This window comes from Physeter macrocephalus, chromosome 16 (assembly GCF_002837175.3).
Source record: "Physeter macrocephalus isolate SW-GA chromosome 16, ASM283717v5, whole genome shotgun sequence".
Classification (NCBI taxonomy): domain Eukaryota; kingdom Metazoa; phylum Chordata; class Mammalia; order Artiodactyla; family Physeteridae; genus Physeter; species Physeter macrocephalus.
Genome location: NC_041229.1, coordinates 13,816,411 through 13,835,305, shown reverse-complemented (window position 1 = coordinate 13,835,305; position 18,895 = coordinate 13,816,411). Strand labels below are relative to the sequence as shown.

General features: G+C 37.4%; 1 protein-coding gene across 6 annotated transcripts in view; it reads right to left on the bottom strand.

Moving 5' to 3' along the window:
- Nucleotides 1-407: 407 nt before the first annotated feature.
- Nucleotides 408-18,895, bottom strand: part of DDX6 (DEAD-box helicase 6) — a 36,081-nt gene continuing 17,593 nt past the window's right edge. For 5 of the 6 annotated variants that reach the window (XM_024131201.3, XM_024131202.2, XM_024131203.3 and 2 more), the window contains exons 5-14: nt 18,538-18,667; nt 17,471-17,617; nt 16,239-16,333; nt 14,675-14,797; nt 14,055-14,183; nt 12,499-12,615; nt 9,152-9,215; nt 6,615-6,716; nt 5,929-6,135; nt 408-4,699 (exon numbers count right to left, since the gene is read on the bottom strand). In XM_024131201.3, the coding sequence (XP_023986969.1) occupies nt 5,960-6,135; nt 6,615-6,716; nt 9,152-9,215; nt 12,499-12,615; nt 14,055-14,183; nt 14,675-14,797; nt 16,239-16,333; nt 17,471-17,617; nt 18,538-18,667 (1,083 nt within the window). In that variant the 3' untranslated portion in view covers nt 408-4,699; nt 5,929-5,959. The remainder of the gene's footprint in view (nt 4,700-5,928; nt 6,136-6,614; nt 6,717-9,151; nt 9,216-12,498; nt 12,616-14,054; nt 14,184-14,674; nt 14,798-16,238; nt 16,334-17,470; nt 17,618-18,537; nt 18,668-18,895) is intronic. The other variant, XM_024131207.1, reaches the window with a different exon arrangement.

The window sequence follows — 18,895 nt, the reverse complement described above, 5'->3', positions numbered from 1 at the left end:
TCTGGATTTCTCCAATTATTTAGGTCTTTTGATATCTTTCATTAGTATTTCTTGGTCTCAGAATACAAATTCCATTCATATCATTAATTCCTAAGTAATTTTTGTTCAACTTTCTAAAATATCTAAACAATTCTAGGAGGTGACTAATGGCGGTCCCCCGGACATACATCTCTCTCCTTTCCAACTGATTATCTGTTCTGTGTTTAGGCTATGAACACAGTGAAATGCAAACGGTGGGACAATGAATAAGGCTGGACAAAGGTGCTCACATATTATTTTATTCAGAGGAGTAGTGCTGAGAATCTTGCTGCTTTACCAGAATGTGAGTTATTTAAGTAAAAATAATTTCAAAGGCAAGTATTCCTAAACCGCACAGCCTGCTGCTAAAGACACACGACACACACATCCGAAGTTCCAGTGGGCTTTTATTGAGATAAAGTAACAAAAATCAAGATTTTATCAACCAGCTTTTAACTTTATAAACTCAGCAGACACTCTGGTCCATATATGTGTACATACAACATAACACATTCCAACAAAAACAGAGCCCCACTGGAACATTTGCCAATTAACAGAAAGCCAATTTTCCTTTTCCCCAAATGTTTTCAAAATAGAGTTCACTTCTCAGTGGAACTGGTCCCTTGTGGCTAGGGACATTAAATTCTATCCCATTTTGTACTAAACAAAAAATTTTTTTCAAGTTTTAATTTTGTTTCAAAAAAGGGACTAGCGACTTGGTTTTCTCCAGGGACCCTCCCTCACAACCACTGGGTAAAGTACAGCAGCCTGTACCTTAGCAACCCAACCCTATCCCCCCTCCAAGCCCCCCCTCCCCCCCCGCCCAGTATTGTCTACTGGAGAATTTAAACACACTTCTGTTGGAATCTGTCAGCTACGGAGGGGCAGAATCCAGGTGCCAGGCTAGCGCCCTCTTACCTCATGAACTGTTAACAACCTTTGGACACTGAACTCTTTACCCCAAAGATGAGTTTTTAGATCAGAGAGTGGGTTTTCTTTGGAAGTTTTAAAAAACTACCTTTAAGGATATAAAGTACAACTATAAGCTCACCAAAGTCCACTTAAATTCACCAAAGTTGACTGACGTCAGATCCCACGAGGCCAATAATTTTGCTTGACAAAGGTATTTTGCCAGAAAATGATTCCACAATAACAGCTCAAGAGACACAGGACGTTGAAAAAGGAGCAAATTAAAATAACATGGCTTAGTTCCCAAGAACTTATTTCATCTTTTTGTTACTCATCTATAAGGTCAGGAGTGTGACTAAAGGCAGTTTCTGATGAGGTTATGAGCTTCCAAAGTGTTTCTAAATCCTTAGTGCAGATACCCTCCCTTTTGGGGCAAAGTAACCTCCCTCCCACCCCTATTAAAAAAAAATCAAGTGATCAGAATGAGATGTTTTGATTCCAACAATTTACACTCAAGGCTTTGTGCTGGGTTGTCTGGTTCTAACCCAAGCATGATGGTCTCTAACACAAAGCACATGGCAAAGGAAAGATGCTCCCATCTCATTCTGAAAACAATTATTGATAACCAATTGCCTCCCCCCTCCCCCCAGTCTTTGGGGCCAACCCACATTATAATGCTGGGACCAACTTGAAAATAATTTAGAGATTATATTTAGGTTTCTCTCTCCCTTCTTCCCATGGAAGATCATTTTAGAATAAATTTATTCCATTCCATTACTAAGGGAAAAGGTAAGAAAGTTTCTCCATCGGAATGTAAGGAAAAGGACAGAGGCAAGCTGTGCAACAGTCCACGACCCATTACACAACTATATAACCACTGGTTAAGCCAGGTGCTGAATCTAATTTAAATATTAAAAATAGGGCAAATAGTTTTCATCCAAATGAACCAGTGGAAAAATATTACCATTACTTCAACACCCAATACGGCAAGGAACACAAAAACAACTTCCAATAGTAACAATGCTCCTTATTTTAAGGGCGATTAAAAAAAAAAAAAAAAAAAGACTAGGCTTTGACCTAGTCCTTTGAGCATCTTTCCATTTAACAATTCCTATTCAAGAGACAAGCACCAAAACTGGACAGCTGCCTCTACAAGACTGTGTCCAATAGTGGTGTCCCAGACAGTTTTAAGTGCCACTCCTCATCAGAGGCTGTACTTCAGTAATACTTTCAATTTAAAGTCTGTGCTTTTAGAGGGACCCACAAGCATGTGGCACCAGGCAGAGCACAGTCTGAGGATGGCAAAAAAGACTGTGCTGCTTAGTCACCCACACACTCTCTAGCGAGACGCAAAATTGCATTTATGAGCATTCCTTGCTTTTCTTCTATAATGAATGATCCCTCTTATCTCGCCAGAGGTGGGGGAGAGAGAGCTGCATCAGTACAAGGGCAAGATTTTTGGTCAAAAGTTGATGCCTTTTAAATTCCCTCCCCCCACCCCTCCCCGGAAAAAGGTTACTTACTTAAGTAGGCTTTGTATTTAGTAACCAACATTGGCTGGATAGACACATGTGGCTTGGCTACCAGATAAATGAGTTATTCTTTTTGGGGTTTTGTACTGTGCAGCTCTTGCTACAGTTTTTAAGGAGTTGGGGCTATGTCTGATCAGGAGGCATCTGCAGGATTTTGATCCTCAAGGAATTTTGGGTGAGTCACAATTTTGCTTAGAACTAGGCAGAGTCAAAAAGCAACTTTGAATAACTGATTTCTTTTTCCAGATGAGTTAAGCATGAAAGTTTATGCAGGACACATCTTGCAATATTTTAGGGTTTTGGAAAACAATGGAATATGGAAATCAAATTTTTTTAATTTTATTTTTTCCTTTTTTAAAAAAAAAATCCTAGATGCCTCCTAATTGACCTAGTATACTGGGTTAAAAGGGAATTAAAAACATTAAAAAAAAAGTTCACTGGTTTTGCTTCATCTCACTCCTTTTGCCTGGAGATCAGGCCAAACATCAAGCATGTTGGGAGGGGCACAATTTAAAGCAACACTATTGACTGTAACGCATTTGCCAGCAATTTACAATGCAAAATGACAGATAATTCTTGTCACAAAGCAAGAGGATGGCAAGCAGCTTTCTGTAGCATCAAAGTTAACAGCTCTCAGGGGTTGCCCATTCCTGCAAGTTTATGTATCAAGGTGGGCAGAGGGCAACACACTTACACAGCACAGGAGAAGATCCACAGAAAGTAAGCCCCAGAACTGCTAATGTTACCACAGCTGGTACTGGCTAACACTCTGAAACGCAAATACATGCTTTATACATATACTGCTCAAAGAAACTGCCACTCAATCAAACTGCCACACTGCAAATTATTCTTTGTCCCTTTTTGCTGAGCTTGAAAAGTTTCTCAAACTTTTAAAAAGGAGGGAAGAAACATGATCAGAGAGAGCATCTCAAAAATATCTTGAATTACAGGTTTCTGAAGCTTCCTTGCTCTCTGTCAGGCCTCCTCCAAAGGTACTATATAAGACAAAGTGTGGCAGCAGTGAATCCCAGACTTCTGGGTCCCTCTTCCAACAGAGGTTGTCCCTGTAGAGGTCTGCTCTCTACAGTTAAGAAGCCAAAGTACTTTTTTAGAATTTAGTGTTGCGGAAAACTGAGCCCCTCTCATCTTTAGCTGCTCCCATAATCACTCTAATCCCCTTAATCCCAGCAACCTTCATCCAAAAAAAAAAAAATATATATATATGTATATATATATATGAACCCAGAAAAAAACCTATTTACAAAGTTTATACAAGTATACACACCCAATTTTCTATGGGACACGCTCTGCCACAGAGGAAAGAGGGTCAAAGGCTCTGACATGTCTACACATCAAGTGCCATAACTGCTAATGGAGGCGTATGTAAACCAGTCTTTAGTGTTCTGCTATAGAGCACAAAAGGCTTGTCATATGGCTCCTGCAATGATAGACTGCTCTTTCCTTTGGGAGCGATGATGTTGCATCTACTCAGCCCAGAAGAAATTTTTACTTGGGATTGTTTTTTTTTTAAATACATGTATTTACAGTACGGATGAACTGCAGTTGCATATCAACTCCTCCACATAAAGAAAAAGAAAATGGTGTTTAACATTACTAATACGTTTCATCTTCCAGCCCTGGGCTTGAGTATCGGGTGGAAAGGGAAGAGAGAGACTTCAACTTGAAACCAAAACGGAAAGACAAAAATTTTAAGAAGAAAAAAACAATACTACTGTTGATTCCTTGGGCTGTGTCTAAAAGATGATATTCTGAATGGTCTCATAGCATAAGGCACTTTGCACAAATAAGTAATAAGCTCTTCAGGCTTAAAAAACGGATGAGTAACCAGGGAGAAGTTGAAATGCACTCAAGAGTCAGCTGTTGGAGAATTTTGAAATCGCAGACAAGCTTGTGTTCATCAAGATTCTTCTCTTTTTAGGGTTTCTCCCCTTCTCTTCTTTCTCCTCCTTCCTTGTCCCCCTTCCCCAGAAAACATTTTTAAAAAACCAGCAGTTAGTGCAACTAATGTTCAGTCAGCACACAGTGCAAACAAGTGGAACAAAAAAGGTAAATTCCTTTTCAGCTTTTTTCTCTTCACCAATTAAAAAAAAAATGTCTGAGCTCTTTTAAGTCTTCATAGTTCCAAAATAAAAGAAGATGAAAAACCCACAAAGAGAAGAGCATCCCCCCAAAATCGATGTGTCACAGATCCAAACGAGCCTTCTGTAGTTTGTCAAAACCTAGAGAAAAAAGAAGCCTAAAATTAATGCCATGAAAGCAATAAGAAATAGGATACATAGGCGTTCACAATCCCCATCCCACTACTCTCTATAACAGCTTCTACTGAGCCTGTCTGCCTACTGTAGAATCGACTCAGGATTAAGGAATTTCTGCTATGTATCCCAGAGACAGAATGAAACCCTGGAAGTTCTGGTAACAGGCAGCAGTCTCTATGACAATTTAAAAAAAAAATTTTTTTTTTAAACCGTACATGAACTCAACAGCCTGCCAATGTATTAGCAAACATGGGCTAGGGCTTCCCTGGTGGCGCAGTGGTTGAGAGTCCGCCTGCCGATGCAGGGGACACGGGTTCGTGCCCTGGTCCTGGAGGATCCCGCGTGCCACAGAGCGGCTGGGCCCGTGAGCCATGGCCGCTGAGCCTGCGCGTCCGGAGCCTGTGCTCCGCAACGGGAGAGCCCACAACAGTGAGAGGCCCCCATACCGCAAACAAAACAAAACAAAACATGGGCTAGTTTTATATTTGTCCAAGGGTTTTGTGTTTGACATTTAAATTAGGATAAAAAGGTTAAAGTGAAGAGAGTAATTTGAAAAATCTAAAAATAGTAACAGGTAGAATGTTCACTGTTGATTTGGAAACGATCAGCTCTCAAATTAAATCAGATTTTCCTTAGAGGAATGTAGGCTGTTTTAGAGGTTTTTCCCTATGTCAAGCCTTTTTTTTTAAGCATTTCTACCAGAGCCCAACAGTCACCAAAAGATGAGAAACCATCTGCAGGAAACCAGAGTGGGCACTTAAAATAAGACAGTTATCATCATAACCTGATTACACCTTTAGCAATAAAATTTTACAGGTAATTTAACATAATTTATTAAGGTACCCATTAGAAATTAAGAGTGAACACTAACAGAGATGACCGAGTGATAAAGGAAAAGAGCAAAAATATTTTCATATTCAAAATCGCTGATTCTTTTTTGCTTCCATTATTTTAGAAGTCTGAATTTGTCTTAAGTACTGCTCACATACTACATTACTTAGGAAGACTGTATTCAAGTGAACTGCATTTATGGATTTGCCAATAAGATCACAACTTCAACAGAGATACTTCCTGTTTACTGTCATTTATGCCAAGAGGTATTTCATCCTTTATTGCTAACTATATACCGTGGAACATCAAATTTCCCCCAAGAAAGAGGACCTTGATTTCCTTTCTTTAAACATTATGCTCACTTTGCTATTTTGCTGGGTACACACATGCTTGTTAAGGTTTCTCATCTTCTACAGGCTCGCTGTGGTATTCTGCCACATACAGGCTCTTGTCAATGTTACTTGGGATAGGTTTGATTTCTGTTCCCAGCTGCTCCTCAATACTTTTCAGGTTGAAGCGATCATCATATGTGATCAAGTTGATGGCTAAGCCAAGATGACCAAAGCGACCTAACAAAAACCAATTTTAATTAATAAAACAGTTAAATATGGGAATCAATGTGCAAGCACTAGTCTGTAAGTGGCAAATCCATACAAGATTTATGTTTTTGTTCAGTGCCATTCTGAGTATATGAACCCATACACACGTTACAACTTCACGTTTCACAGCCTAAAGTAGTACTTCTATTTTACCTTTTTCAAATGAAAAAACGGGTGGCTCATTTCTGTCAAAAGTTGCCAGAATATACATACTAAACAGTACCATTAGAGAAGTGAGGGTCTCATTTGTGAATCTTAAATTAAGCATAAAATTATTTTAACTTTTAAAAATAAATGTTCTGGAAGAATTGGAAATTAATTTGATATATCAAACAACTAAATTAGTTTTAATTCACTGTTCTAACTGCTACCACACTCTACAAAGGAACAAAATTTAGTGATTAAACTTCTCAAACAACTTCCACGAAGAACATCTTCCTTTTCCTCACCTGATCTTCCAATACGATGGAGATAGGTCTCTGCCAGCTTTGGGAAGTCAAAGTTTATTACCACATTCACAGCTTGTATATCAATACCTCGGGTAAACAAATCTTAAAAAAAAAACAACAACTCCATTATATCCTTCAATTTGGTGCCATGATACTCTTTAACATATATTTCTAATGTAACCTAAGCTTCATTCACTTCATCAGTAATTCAAAAGCATTTGCAAATTACTGGCATTATCTGTCATGCACATTACCATAAGCAGCTTTCTGCTCAACAAGTTACCTTTTCCCAGTCCTGTAACAAAGTGTTAAAAAATGGTCTAAGGTGACTGTGCAAATCAAGGATGACTGATAAGCTACACACTTATAAATGAGTCTCAGGAGTATAATTTTCTTCAGTCTATTTTTGAGTATTTAATCCAAGGTTAACAGAGAAAATTATTTTTAAAAATTTTGTTGTGTAACATAGAATACTTCTAAAAAGACATAATACTCTAGCAGTAATTATTTATGCTTTGTTTAGAATTCATTCATCCCCTTCTGATAAATGATTTATAACAGGTCTGAGGTAAGCTAATATGCAAGGCTATCCCTTCAAATTCGTTTGTTTGTTTTTTTGTGGTACGCGGGCCTCTCACTGTTGTGGCCTCTCCCGTTGCGGAGCACAGGCTCTGGACGCACAGGCCCAGCAGCCATGGCTCACGGGCCCAGCCGCTCCGCGGCATGTGGGATCCTCCCGGACCGGGGCACGAACCCGCGTCCCCTGCATCGGCAGACGGACTCTCAACCACTGCGCCACCAGGGAAGCCCCCTTCTAATTCTTTTCTAGTCCCACAATTATTATGCTAATTTAGGCTTTGAAAAATACAGGTAGAAATTAACTATTATAGGCTAATAACTAGGTTTCCCTGCATCTATCAGCTCCACACTTCAAAATAATCCATGGTCAAATATTTCTAAAATACTGCTTTGAATTTGTAACTCGTTATTTTAAATTGCCTCCAGATAAAATTTAAAACTGATATTCAAGGTCCTCTACTCTATACTGTGGTCCTAACATACTTCTCTAACACATCTCAAACTTTCCTCTCCACCAAACTTCTTTAAACGTATCTTCTTAGCCGTCTATGGATTACTTTTTATACCAGCCCCCTAACTTAAAATTCCTTCTTCTGCAAGTCTGAAACTCACCTATAGCTTAAATTACAATTTCATCTCTTCTCAGATCACCTCAGCTAGTCACCTTCCCTCTCTCTTACGATAATTTAGGATTATTTACTGTACATACCTCACACTTGCAAATTACCTTTACTCCCCAGCCCAATGCCTGTTTTTGTAAATAAAGTTTTACTGCCATGTGGCCATGCCCATTTGTTTATATACTGCCACAAATTTGTAACTTGTAACAGAGACCATATGGTGTGCAAAGTCTAAGGTATTTACTATATGACACTTCACAGAGAAAGTCTGAAGGCCCTGCCTTAGGTTCTTAATGTTATCTTTTTATCTCTGATTAAACAACTACTCCTTGAAGAGGAGTGGTACTTTGCATATATTTATTTATACATTTTATACATAAATGTTATTCAGTACTTATTTAACAACATATTACCCACTGTTCTGAAAAATCAGAAAGAAGTAAGCATCGGCACTTCAAAAACTTATCTGAAGGCAGCCTTGCAAGTAATGCTTAAAAATAAAACCATGTAACCACAGCAGTAATTCATATCAACGTGTGAGTTCTATAAGTACTAAGAACTCTTTCTAGAAAACAAAAACGTATTTTTCATTCTCAAATAAGGAAATGGTTAATGGTAAATGGCACCTTCTGTTTGTCTATACAGCTGACCCTTGAACAACTCAGGGGTTACGGTCTCACAGTTGAAAATCTGCATATAACTTTACAGTCGGCCTTCAGAACCCAAGCAGTTCTTTATTTATCTGTGTGTATACCTCAAAAATTAAAAAAAAAAAAAAAAAAAAATCCAGGTTCTTCCCTCTATCCAGAAGCCTAGTTTAGATTATTAATCTAGTATTAATACTAAGACTATATTTCCAGTGTAGAGATGGGAGGCTACTGAATCCATTTGTTTTGTCTGCTCTGTCCACCTGCCCCGCCCCAGTTTGTTTTTCTTCACAGTGAAATATACCAAAACATAAACTGGTCTGATTCTGACAAAAAAAAAAACCCCAAAAAGGCCATGATAAACACTTCTAAAACATAGTTTCTTAACATAATTCATTTTGTGTATGCTATACATAATTCATTCCTGTATGCTAAAACTATTCAGAAAATATACAAACCCCAAAACTGGTTTAAAAGGCAGAGATGAGGTATGAGTGCCAGAACAAGTCGTCTGCAGTTTCAGGTATGGAATCTAATTTCAAAAGTTAACTACAGCTCATTCACAACTTCAGAAATTCTAGAAATGATAGTAGAACGAGCTGGACTATATCACAGGCCTCACTGCGTGATACGATAGAGAAAGAGCAAAACTAAGAAGAAAAACTATGTGTAAACGAAACAAAATACTTACCAGTGCAAACAAGATTGCGGCATAAGCCATTGCGGAAATCATGAAATACACGATTCCGATGTTCCTAGGAACAAAGTAATGCATTTGATTTGATTAAAATTCACACAAGCCCCCAAACTGCCATGATTTTTTTCTCCTACCCAAAGTTCCTTATACCCAAATTATTTTTTACATGAATGAGGAGCCAAATTCAATACACATAAATTAAAAACAAAAGATGAAAATAATTAACCATAAATTAGTTTCCCATGGGAATATGAATCCATAAATTAGTTTCCCATGGGAATTAATATGAATATGTGTGTATATGTTGCTTATTATCTCAATTCTTTTTTTTTTTTTTTTTTTTGTGGTATGCGGGCCTCCCTCTGCTGCGGCCTCTCCCGTTGCGGAGCACAGGCTCCGGACGCGCAGGCTCAGCGGCCATGGCTCACGGGCCCAGCCGCTCCGCGGCATGTGGGATCTTCCCGGACCGGGGCGCAAACCCGATTCCCCTGCATCGGCAGGCGGACGCGCAACCACTGCGCCACCAGGGAAGCCCTATCTCAATTCTTAAAGGTATTTTTTTTTTTTTTTTGCTGGAGTGAATTTTTAGTGATAATTTTAACCATACTTCTAAAATATTTCAAACAAAAGATGCCAAAAGTTTGGCTTGACCAAAACATCTAATTTACCTTTTCAGTTATTATATACAAAAGCTAAATATAACTACTTTCCAATTAAAAAACCAAAATGAAAACATACGCTGACTCTAGCAAAAGCAATAAATCTAGCATCTGGCAAACTGGTCTTTCAACACAATGTTCTTCCATTCTGAAATATTCTCTTCAATTTAATACATTCATTTCCTGTGATAATTTTAATATTAGGGGCCTACATGAAGGTATCTGATCCATGACACTAAGCTTCTTTGAAAACCATATGTGAGTTGATTAAGTTCTTAACCCATTAGCCTACAGAAACTGCTTTCTTATGAAATTTCACGTCAGCACAAACACAAAATGTTGTCTTGTGATAGTTTTGAATTTATTTTCCGTTGAATTAAGTTCTGAAATATAGATTGCATCCTTTTCTAAAGGCAAATAGTAAAAACAGGTGTACTTGAGGAGGTACACAGAAAAATCAGAACATTCTGCAATGATGGAAATGTTCTGTATCTGCACTTTCCAAAACTGTGACTGCTAGTCACATGTAATGCGGCACTTCAAACGTGGTTAGTGTGACTGAAGAACTAAATTTTATTTTTTTAACATCTTTATTGGAATATAATTGCTTTACACTGTTGTGTTAGTTGCTGCTGTATAACAAAGTGAATCAGCTATACATATACATATATCCCCATATGCCCTCCCTCTTGCATCTCCCTCCCACCCCGCTAGGTGGTCACAAAGCAAGAGCTGATCTCCCTGTGCTAGGCGGCTGCTTCCCACTAGCTATTTTACATTTGGTAGTGCTTATATGTCAGTGCTACTCTGTCATTTCGTCTCAGCTTACCCTTAGCCCTCCCCATGTCCTAGAGTCCATTCTCTACGTCTAGGTCTTTATTCCTGTCCTGCCCCTAGGTTCTTCAGAATTTTTTTTTTTAAGATTCCATATATATGTGTTAGCATACAGTATTTGTTTTTCTCTTTCTGACTTACCTCACTGTGTATGAGACTCTAGGTCTATCCACCTCACTACAAATAACTCAACTTCGTATCTTTTTATGGGTGAGTAATATTCCATTGTATATATGTGCCACATCTTCTTTATCCATTCACCTGTTGATGGACACTTAGGGTGCTTCCATGTCCTGGCTATTGTAAATAGTGCTGCAATGAACATTGCGGTGCATGATTCTTTTTGAATTATGGTTTTCTCAGCGTATATGCCCAGTAGTAGGACTGCTGGGTCATATGGTACTTCTATTTTTAGTTTCTTAAGGAACATCTGTCTATACTGTTCTCCATAGTGCCTGTATCCATTTAAATTCCCACCAACAGTGCAAGAGGGTTCCTTTTCTCCACACCCTCTCCAGCATTTATTGTTTGTAGATTTTTTGATGATGGCCATTCTGACCGGTGTGAGGTGATACCTCACTGTGGTTTTGGTTTGCATTTCTCTAATGATTAGTGATGCTGAGCATCCTTTCATGTGTTGTTGGCCATCTGCATATCTTTGGAGAAATGTCTATTTAGGTCTTCTGCCCATTTTTGGATTGGGTTGTTTGTTTTTTTGATATTGAGCTGCATGAGCTGCTTGTATATTTTGGAGATTAATCCTTTGTCAGTTGCTTCGTTTGCAAATATTTTCTCCCATTCCGAGGTTTGTCTTTTCATCTTGTTTATGGTTCCCTTTGCTGTACAAAAGCTTTTAAGTTTCATTAGATCCCATTTGTTTATTTTTATTTCCATTTCTCTAGGAGGTAGGGGTGGATCAAAAAGGATCTTGCTGTGATTTATGTCATAGAGTGTTCTGCCTATGTTTTCCTCTAAGAGTTTGATAGTGTCTGGCCTTACATTTAGGTCTTTAACCCATTTTGAGTTTATTCTTGTGTGTGGTGTTAGGGATTGTTCTAATTTCATACTTTTACATGTAGCTGTCCAGTTTTCCCAGCACCACTTATTGAAGAGGCTGTCTTTTCTCCACTGTATATCCTTCCCTCCTTTATCAAAGATAAGGTGACCATATGTGTGTGGGTTTATCTCTGGGCTTTCTATCCTGTTCCATTGATCTATATTTCTGTTTTTGTGCCAGTACCATACTGTCTTGATTACTGTAGCTTTGTAGTATAGTCTGAAGTCAGGGAGCCTGATTCCTCCAGTTCTGTTTTTCTTTTTCAAGATCTTTGGCTATTCGGGGTCTTTTGTGTTTCCATACAAATTGTGAAATTTTCTGTTCTAGTTCTGTGAAAAACATCATTGGTAGTTTGATAGGGATTGCACTGAATCTAAATTTTAAATAGTTTAATTTTAACTTATTTATTTAAATTTTAACTCTTTTAAATTGCCACATGTGGCTAGTGATTACTGTATTAAATACTAGCCCAAATCTAAGAATATGGGGAAGGAAGGGAATAAAACCTCACATTTCTATTATGCTTGGCAACTTACAAACTATTCATTCATACATAATCTCAATCTTCCTGACAACCTTGTGAGGTTAAGAATATGTACTATTACCCCTGTTTGTAGTTAGAAAACCTAACCCCAGAGAGGTTAAAATGAATGGTCCTTTGCCTGCTAAGGAATAATTTATTCTTAAACTCAGGGCATTTGGAAGAGCATTAAAACAAAACAAAATCCAAGAAATACTAAGAAAAAGATTTTTTTTTTTAAAATCTATACAAGTTCAAGTTTTACACTCACCTGCCTCATTTTAGCATGGATATAGAAGCAAGAATAACCCAGTTGAGAAATCTTCTTGGCTAGCAATTCAACTCTCTGAGAGGAGTTACAGAAAATGATCGACTGGTTTATCTGAAGCTGAGCACAGGGGGAAAACAAAACAAAACAAAAGATGACATAAGGAAGGAAAACAAAAACCTTCATTAACTTTGCCAAATCTTGAAAATATCATCTAAAACTTAGAATCTCATGATACAAGACAGATGCAAAACTGTAAAAATTTTAAGTACTATTCATTTACATAGTAGTTGAAGATAATTTTTATTGTAGAGTAAGTTTTATTGTAGCAGAGTATTTTTCATAAGGGCCGCATAATTGCCAACAGGAGTAAAACACAGCCAATTCTCATTACTTGAGGTAGTTATGTTCTATACAGTTACTGGAAACACTGAATTACTGAATATAGGACCACTGCTTCCAGGGGAAATACAGTGTTATTTAGGTTCCTGTGAGGAACACTTAACTTCTTCATCAACGGGTCAACAGATAACCTTGTTTTATGTGTTACTGGTTTTTTTTTTTTTTGGCCCTGCCACACAGCTTGCAGGATCCTACTTCCCTGATCAGGGATCGAACCCATGCCCCCTGCAGTGGAGGCGTGGAGTCCTAACCACTGGACCACCAAGGAATTTGGTTTAAACAGTGTTAACTGTTTAAAGACACCTTATTTACTCATGGCCCACAGCTCTGTAACTCATGCCTTTATGAAGTTTATCTAATACATTATCTCTGCAAGGCACATCAGTCTTCTTGTACTTAGGAGCGCTGGACAACACTTCAGCACTATGCCTAGGGGCCTTTAAAAGAGTAAAATCAACAGAAAAGCACAGAAATGTGGGAAATGTGGCACTAAATAGACTGTGAAAAGGGTGTTCATTTATAGTATGAGCCGAAACAAGAAAGCAGGGGGAAACCGCATGAGGTCTCAAATTTTTCACGTAGGTCTGCAAATGACCTCAAGAGCACCTGAGTACTGACTTCAGGGTTACAAGGAAATTTTGGCAAGTAGGCAAATTTGCAAAAACAGAATCTGCCTACAACAGAACAATTATAATTACTGAGAATAATGAGGATTATCTGTAATTAAAGTCAAATTATTTTAGAATCAAATTAGAAGTGCCTGTGACTTGTCAATCATACAGCATCAGCTTCAGATCAACAACTCAAACTACCTTTAGGAAAAACTTAGGAATTTTTTTACACTGAAAATGCTGAGAGGGACTTCCCTGGTGGTCCAGTGGTTAAGACTCCATGCTCCCTGTGCAGGGTGCCCGGGTTCGATCCCTGGTCAGGGAACTAGATCCCGCATGCCGCAACTAAGAGCCCACATGCTGCAACTTAAAAGATCCTGCATGCCACAACTAAGACATGGAGCAGCCAAATAAATAAGTATTTAAAAAATTAAAAAAAAAGAAAGAAAAAGAAAATGGTGAGAAAACTGATACAACTGTTTGTCTTACTGAGGTTAAGTAGTAAGTAACGGACAACATTCAGCCGCTGAAGCCTAACAGACTTACCCTGGAGAAAAGTGTGTTGAGGCAGTGTACTTTTTGGCGCTCAGTTACATATGCGTAGTACTGGGTTACTCCCTTCAAAGTTAGTTCCTCCATCAGGTTAATCTCATAGGGTTTCTGCAAATGGGAATTCTGAAAAAAAAAAAAAAAAAGTCTCATATTTAAACGAAAGCAGAGTCTATTTCTTAAACTCAGAATATATCCTCATCCATGTCTGCCTGATAAACTCTTACTTTAAGGGATGGAGCCCTCTTTAAAATGTTATTATCTGTCATGGAAGAAGTAAATTACCATAAAATGGGAGATATAACATTCAGATATACAGCTAAGTTACTATTTTGTACTTTAAATATAGAATTATGCTGTAATCAATTTATCTAGCATCAATGGCTATGTCAGTCTGACACCAAAAGCTAAGTGAACAAATAAGAATCAAATTAGTTTTGTATCTTAAAAAAAAATCAGTTAATTTACGCATAACAAACCTTAACTGATCAGCTGAAAAAAAAAGCCCAAAACTTGAAATCAGTGTAATATAGACTAGTAGTAAGATGTAATTATGGATAAAGATATACTCATGGACAACAGGATAGTACTGCTTCCAAGTACAGGTTTATACTCACCATGAACTTCTGTACACTAAGAGGGAAAGTAGCAGAATATAATAAAATCTGTCTGTTTTTAGGTAGCGTGAGAATAATATCCTCCATTATCTGCACAAAATCCTGTGACAGCAACTTATCTGCCTGCAGTACAAAGAGAAGACGATCTTAAACACAATGAAATAATGTCTAAGGTCTTTGGTTAATAAGGCATCATCCAGCAAGTTCATGGAATGCTGCTGGTTGTAAACAGTAAGTCCTCTACAACACTGCATAGTCCAAAGGCACCAAGACACACTACCAGTGATTCAGAAGGGGAAAAGTCTATAATACTCATCTTCCAAGGAAAAAAAGTCCTAGACAGATATAATCCTTGTTCCCATAACAAAATTTTAATGTGACTTCCATTACAGAGACATTATGGTATAGTGGTTAAAAGTACAGGCTGCAGAGTCAAACTACCTGGGTTTAAAACTTGTCTCCTTCACTTATTAGCTATGTTGGGAGGTTTCTTAACCACTGACTATTTCAGTTTCCACGATTTAAAAATTAAGATGTCTTCTTACTATAGTAACTACTTTATAGGATACCTACATTACAGGATTCTTGCAAAAATTAAATGAAAAAACATGTAAAGCACTTAGTGCTAGCACGCAGTAACTAATAAATGTGCTCTCTCATTACTCAAAGATAAAAACCTGTTCGGAATTAGATCATGATGAAACTGCTCTAGTAATCTAAAACACAGACCAAACAGGAAAATAACTTTAAAAACATCAACACTGATTTCATACACGTATAAAACACTGCTAGGTCCCAAGGATGCAGAGCTGAATAAGTTCTTAAAAGGCACTTATAACCTGGTGAGATAACACATTATAACAGAGACGAAAAACCAAACAATACAACGTTGTATGCTAAATGAGGGGTTAGAGACATTACATGCTTCTTAAGATGAATCACAGAATGGAAAGGGACTTAGAATGAACTTGGCTTTGAGATTATTAAACAACTTCTCTTACTGAAAAATAAAAACCTGGCTTTACTAAGAAAAAGACACAAGGCTGATTTACTCCTACAAATTCCTATCATCTATTGTTTTTAAAGAGTAAACATGTTTTGTAAGCAAATTACTTTGAACCGACAATAGTCATGCATTTATTAAAAGGTCATAGGGACTTCCCTTGTGGCAGAGTGATTAAGAATTCGCCTGCCAATGCAGGGGACATGGGTTCGAGCCCTGGTCCGGGAAGATCCCACATGCCACAGAGCAACTAAGCCCATGTGCCACAACTAATGAGCCTGCGAGCCACAACTACTGAAGCCCGTGTGCCTAGAGCCTGTGTTCTGCAACGAGAAGCGACCGCAATGAGAAGCCCACCCACCGCAACGAAGAGTAGCCCCCGCTCGCCACAATTAGAGAAAGCCTGCGCGCAGCAACGAAGACCCAATGCAGCCAAAAATTAAAAAACAAAAACAAAAACAAAAGCTCATAAACACAAAGAGGTTATGCTTCATTCACTGGCAGTTATGAACAAAGCCAGAGTAGTACAGAATAGTATGTTTCCAAATGAAGAGACATTACCTCATCCAATACTATCATCTGGACATGATCAACTTTTGCTACTCCTTTCTTGATAAGATCCAGGATTCTCCCAGGGGTAGCTATCACGACATGCACTACACAAGATTAGAAAACATATTTTCGTTAATTTTAGTTGGGGCAAAAAGGACATAGTAAAGGTTTTTATCATATATGAGAAACACTGCTGTAGAGGTAGGAATAATACAAAGAGGCAAAGATGTGTTTTAGAATATGGATTTCCATTTCACCTTTGGTTGGCTAGAGAATAACGGTTAGTTTCACTGCTACGTGGGGGCGGGGCTACAACTTCCCAAATCACCTGCTCCAAATAAGGGGCATACTTCCTTGTCCTGGGGCAACCCCCAAGGAAAAACAAAAGGTATGCCAAGCTTCTGATACAGTAGCTTGCCTTTAATCTAGATCAATGGTCTTCCAAAGACTGTAATAAGGATCAAATAAAATAATCATTTTAAATAACAGGACAGCACAAAGAATATAGTAATTAATCAAATGATAATCATATTAAAAATTCTGACTAAAATTCTATGTATAATTTTATATAAGTGGATTTCATTCTTGCTGTTTTCTTTTTTCACTAAATAATGTATCATGGAGAACTCTTCATTAAAAAATGAATACAGGTCAGCTTCACTCTTTAATGGCCGTGTGGAATTCCCTTCAGACTATACCCAATGTATTTTAGCCAAACTCCCCTGACATGCAGGTTGCTCCAATTTTTTCAGTACTACAAACCATGCTGTAGTAAACAACCTTGCATTTGTCCAATTATTTCTTCAAAAAAAGATTCTTAAAAATATACATTTATAATTTTGAAATATAATGCCAAATTGCCCACCATAGAGATTATATCAATTTATACCCCCATGTTGCAAGACAGCCAATTTCTCCACAAACTCACATTACTGGTTACTAATTAGCCTTGCAATCTGAATTAGCCTTGCCAATCTGAATTAACCTTGTCAATCAGACAGGTACAATATCACTTTACTGTTTTTATGTGCAATTTAAAAAATTACTAGTAAGGCTGAATATTCTTTCAATTACTAAAACAATTTGTTTTTTTGCTTGAATAAAATGGTCATTTCCTTTATTCATTTTTCTACTGCAATGTTCCTTATTAATTTAAAAAACAATTTTAATAAGTTACTGAAAGGAAACACCTGTGTGTGGAATTACAGAGAGCCAGCCACCTTACATCAATCATTGCCTACCTGTATCATCAAGCCTCATTATGTCATCCCGTAAATTGGTTCCTCCTGTGGTTGCCATCACTTTAGCCCCTCCCATGTGTTTGCTGACCTGGATGCAAATTTGACTGACCTGTAGAGCAAGTTCTCTAGTGGGAACAATCACCATTGCTGGAAAATAACAAATAACAGAGAAAACAGAAAAAAAAAAAAAACAACAGCATATATTAAGAGTTTAAGAAGCTACAGAAATATTTCCCCTTGTAATTAAGACACTCAAATGAATAAATTTCCTAAAAAAAAAAAAAAAAAAAAGAGAACCTATTATAGTGTTCCAGATTTAGACTTTTCCCTCAGTAACAATGCTATACAATTCTTGTACTCTTCTTAGTTACAAACCCTTAAAGGGTTCTTTGAGTTGTCAATTATTAGCCCAAAGTTCATTAATATTTTAGTAAGAGATTCACTAGTCAAAATACCCAAATAAACTCTTGCCGCCCAGTTCTATTTATATCATATGAAAGTAAGCAACAGAGAGATGGCAGAAATAATAATTATAGATCAAGAAAGCTGGGGAAAAAAACAGCTGAAAATTTAAGAAAAAGCTTCAGAGATGAAAACTTAACTCTATTAGCTTACTCTGGGTACAGTTATGGAAATGTGTTTCTTCCTTACCGCCTAAGCTCTTAAAATCCCCAAACCACAAGGCTTCAAGGAGAAAAAAGTTCACGTTTCTACAAGGAACTCTGCAGACACACAGCTGTCACAAGAAACATTTCAGTTCCATAGTTTGTAAGTAATCTATGTCAGATAATTTAACTTCTCAAGATCTTAGCTTTTCCTATCTATAGGACAATAATACTTATTTTGCCTATCTCACTGGAATGTTGTCATAGCTGTATAATATGTAAAAGAACTTTGAAAACTAGAAACCTCTTTAAAAAGTTAGGAATCATTTTTACAAGACAACCAGGCCAAAAACCGTGAAAAGGATAAATACGAATTCCAGATTATTTAAGTTCTGACTAAAAAAAAGATGGTAATAGCTCCAAGATTTAAATCACCATTTACAGTTTAAACAAACAACTAACCTTGTATATTGTCCTTCTTCAGGTCTAGCCGTTCAAGTAAGGGAATGAGGTAGGCACCGCTCTTGCCTGTTCCGTTTTTTGCTCTAGCTAAAATATCCCTACCAGATAAAGCAATGGGAATGCTCTCCTCCTGGAAGAGATAAGACAATGCAAATTACTTGTGAATAAAAACAGTACATAAGCAAATTCTTCTCTAAAACACACTGAAAGTATACATAGACATAGCTCTTTGGTATTATTTTGAAGTATTTTACAAGAATAAGTAGAGACCAAATAAAATAGCAGGACCAGTCCATATCACCATCAGTATCAACTGACATTTACCAGTACTGCTTATAAAATACCTACTCAAGTAATA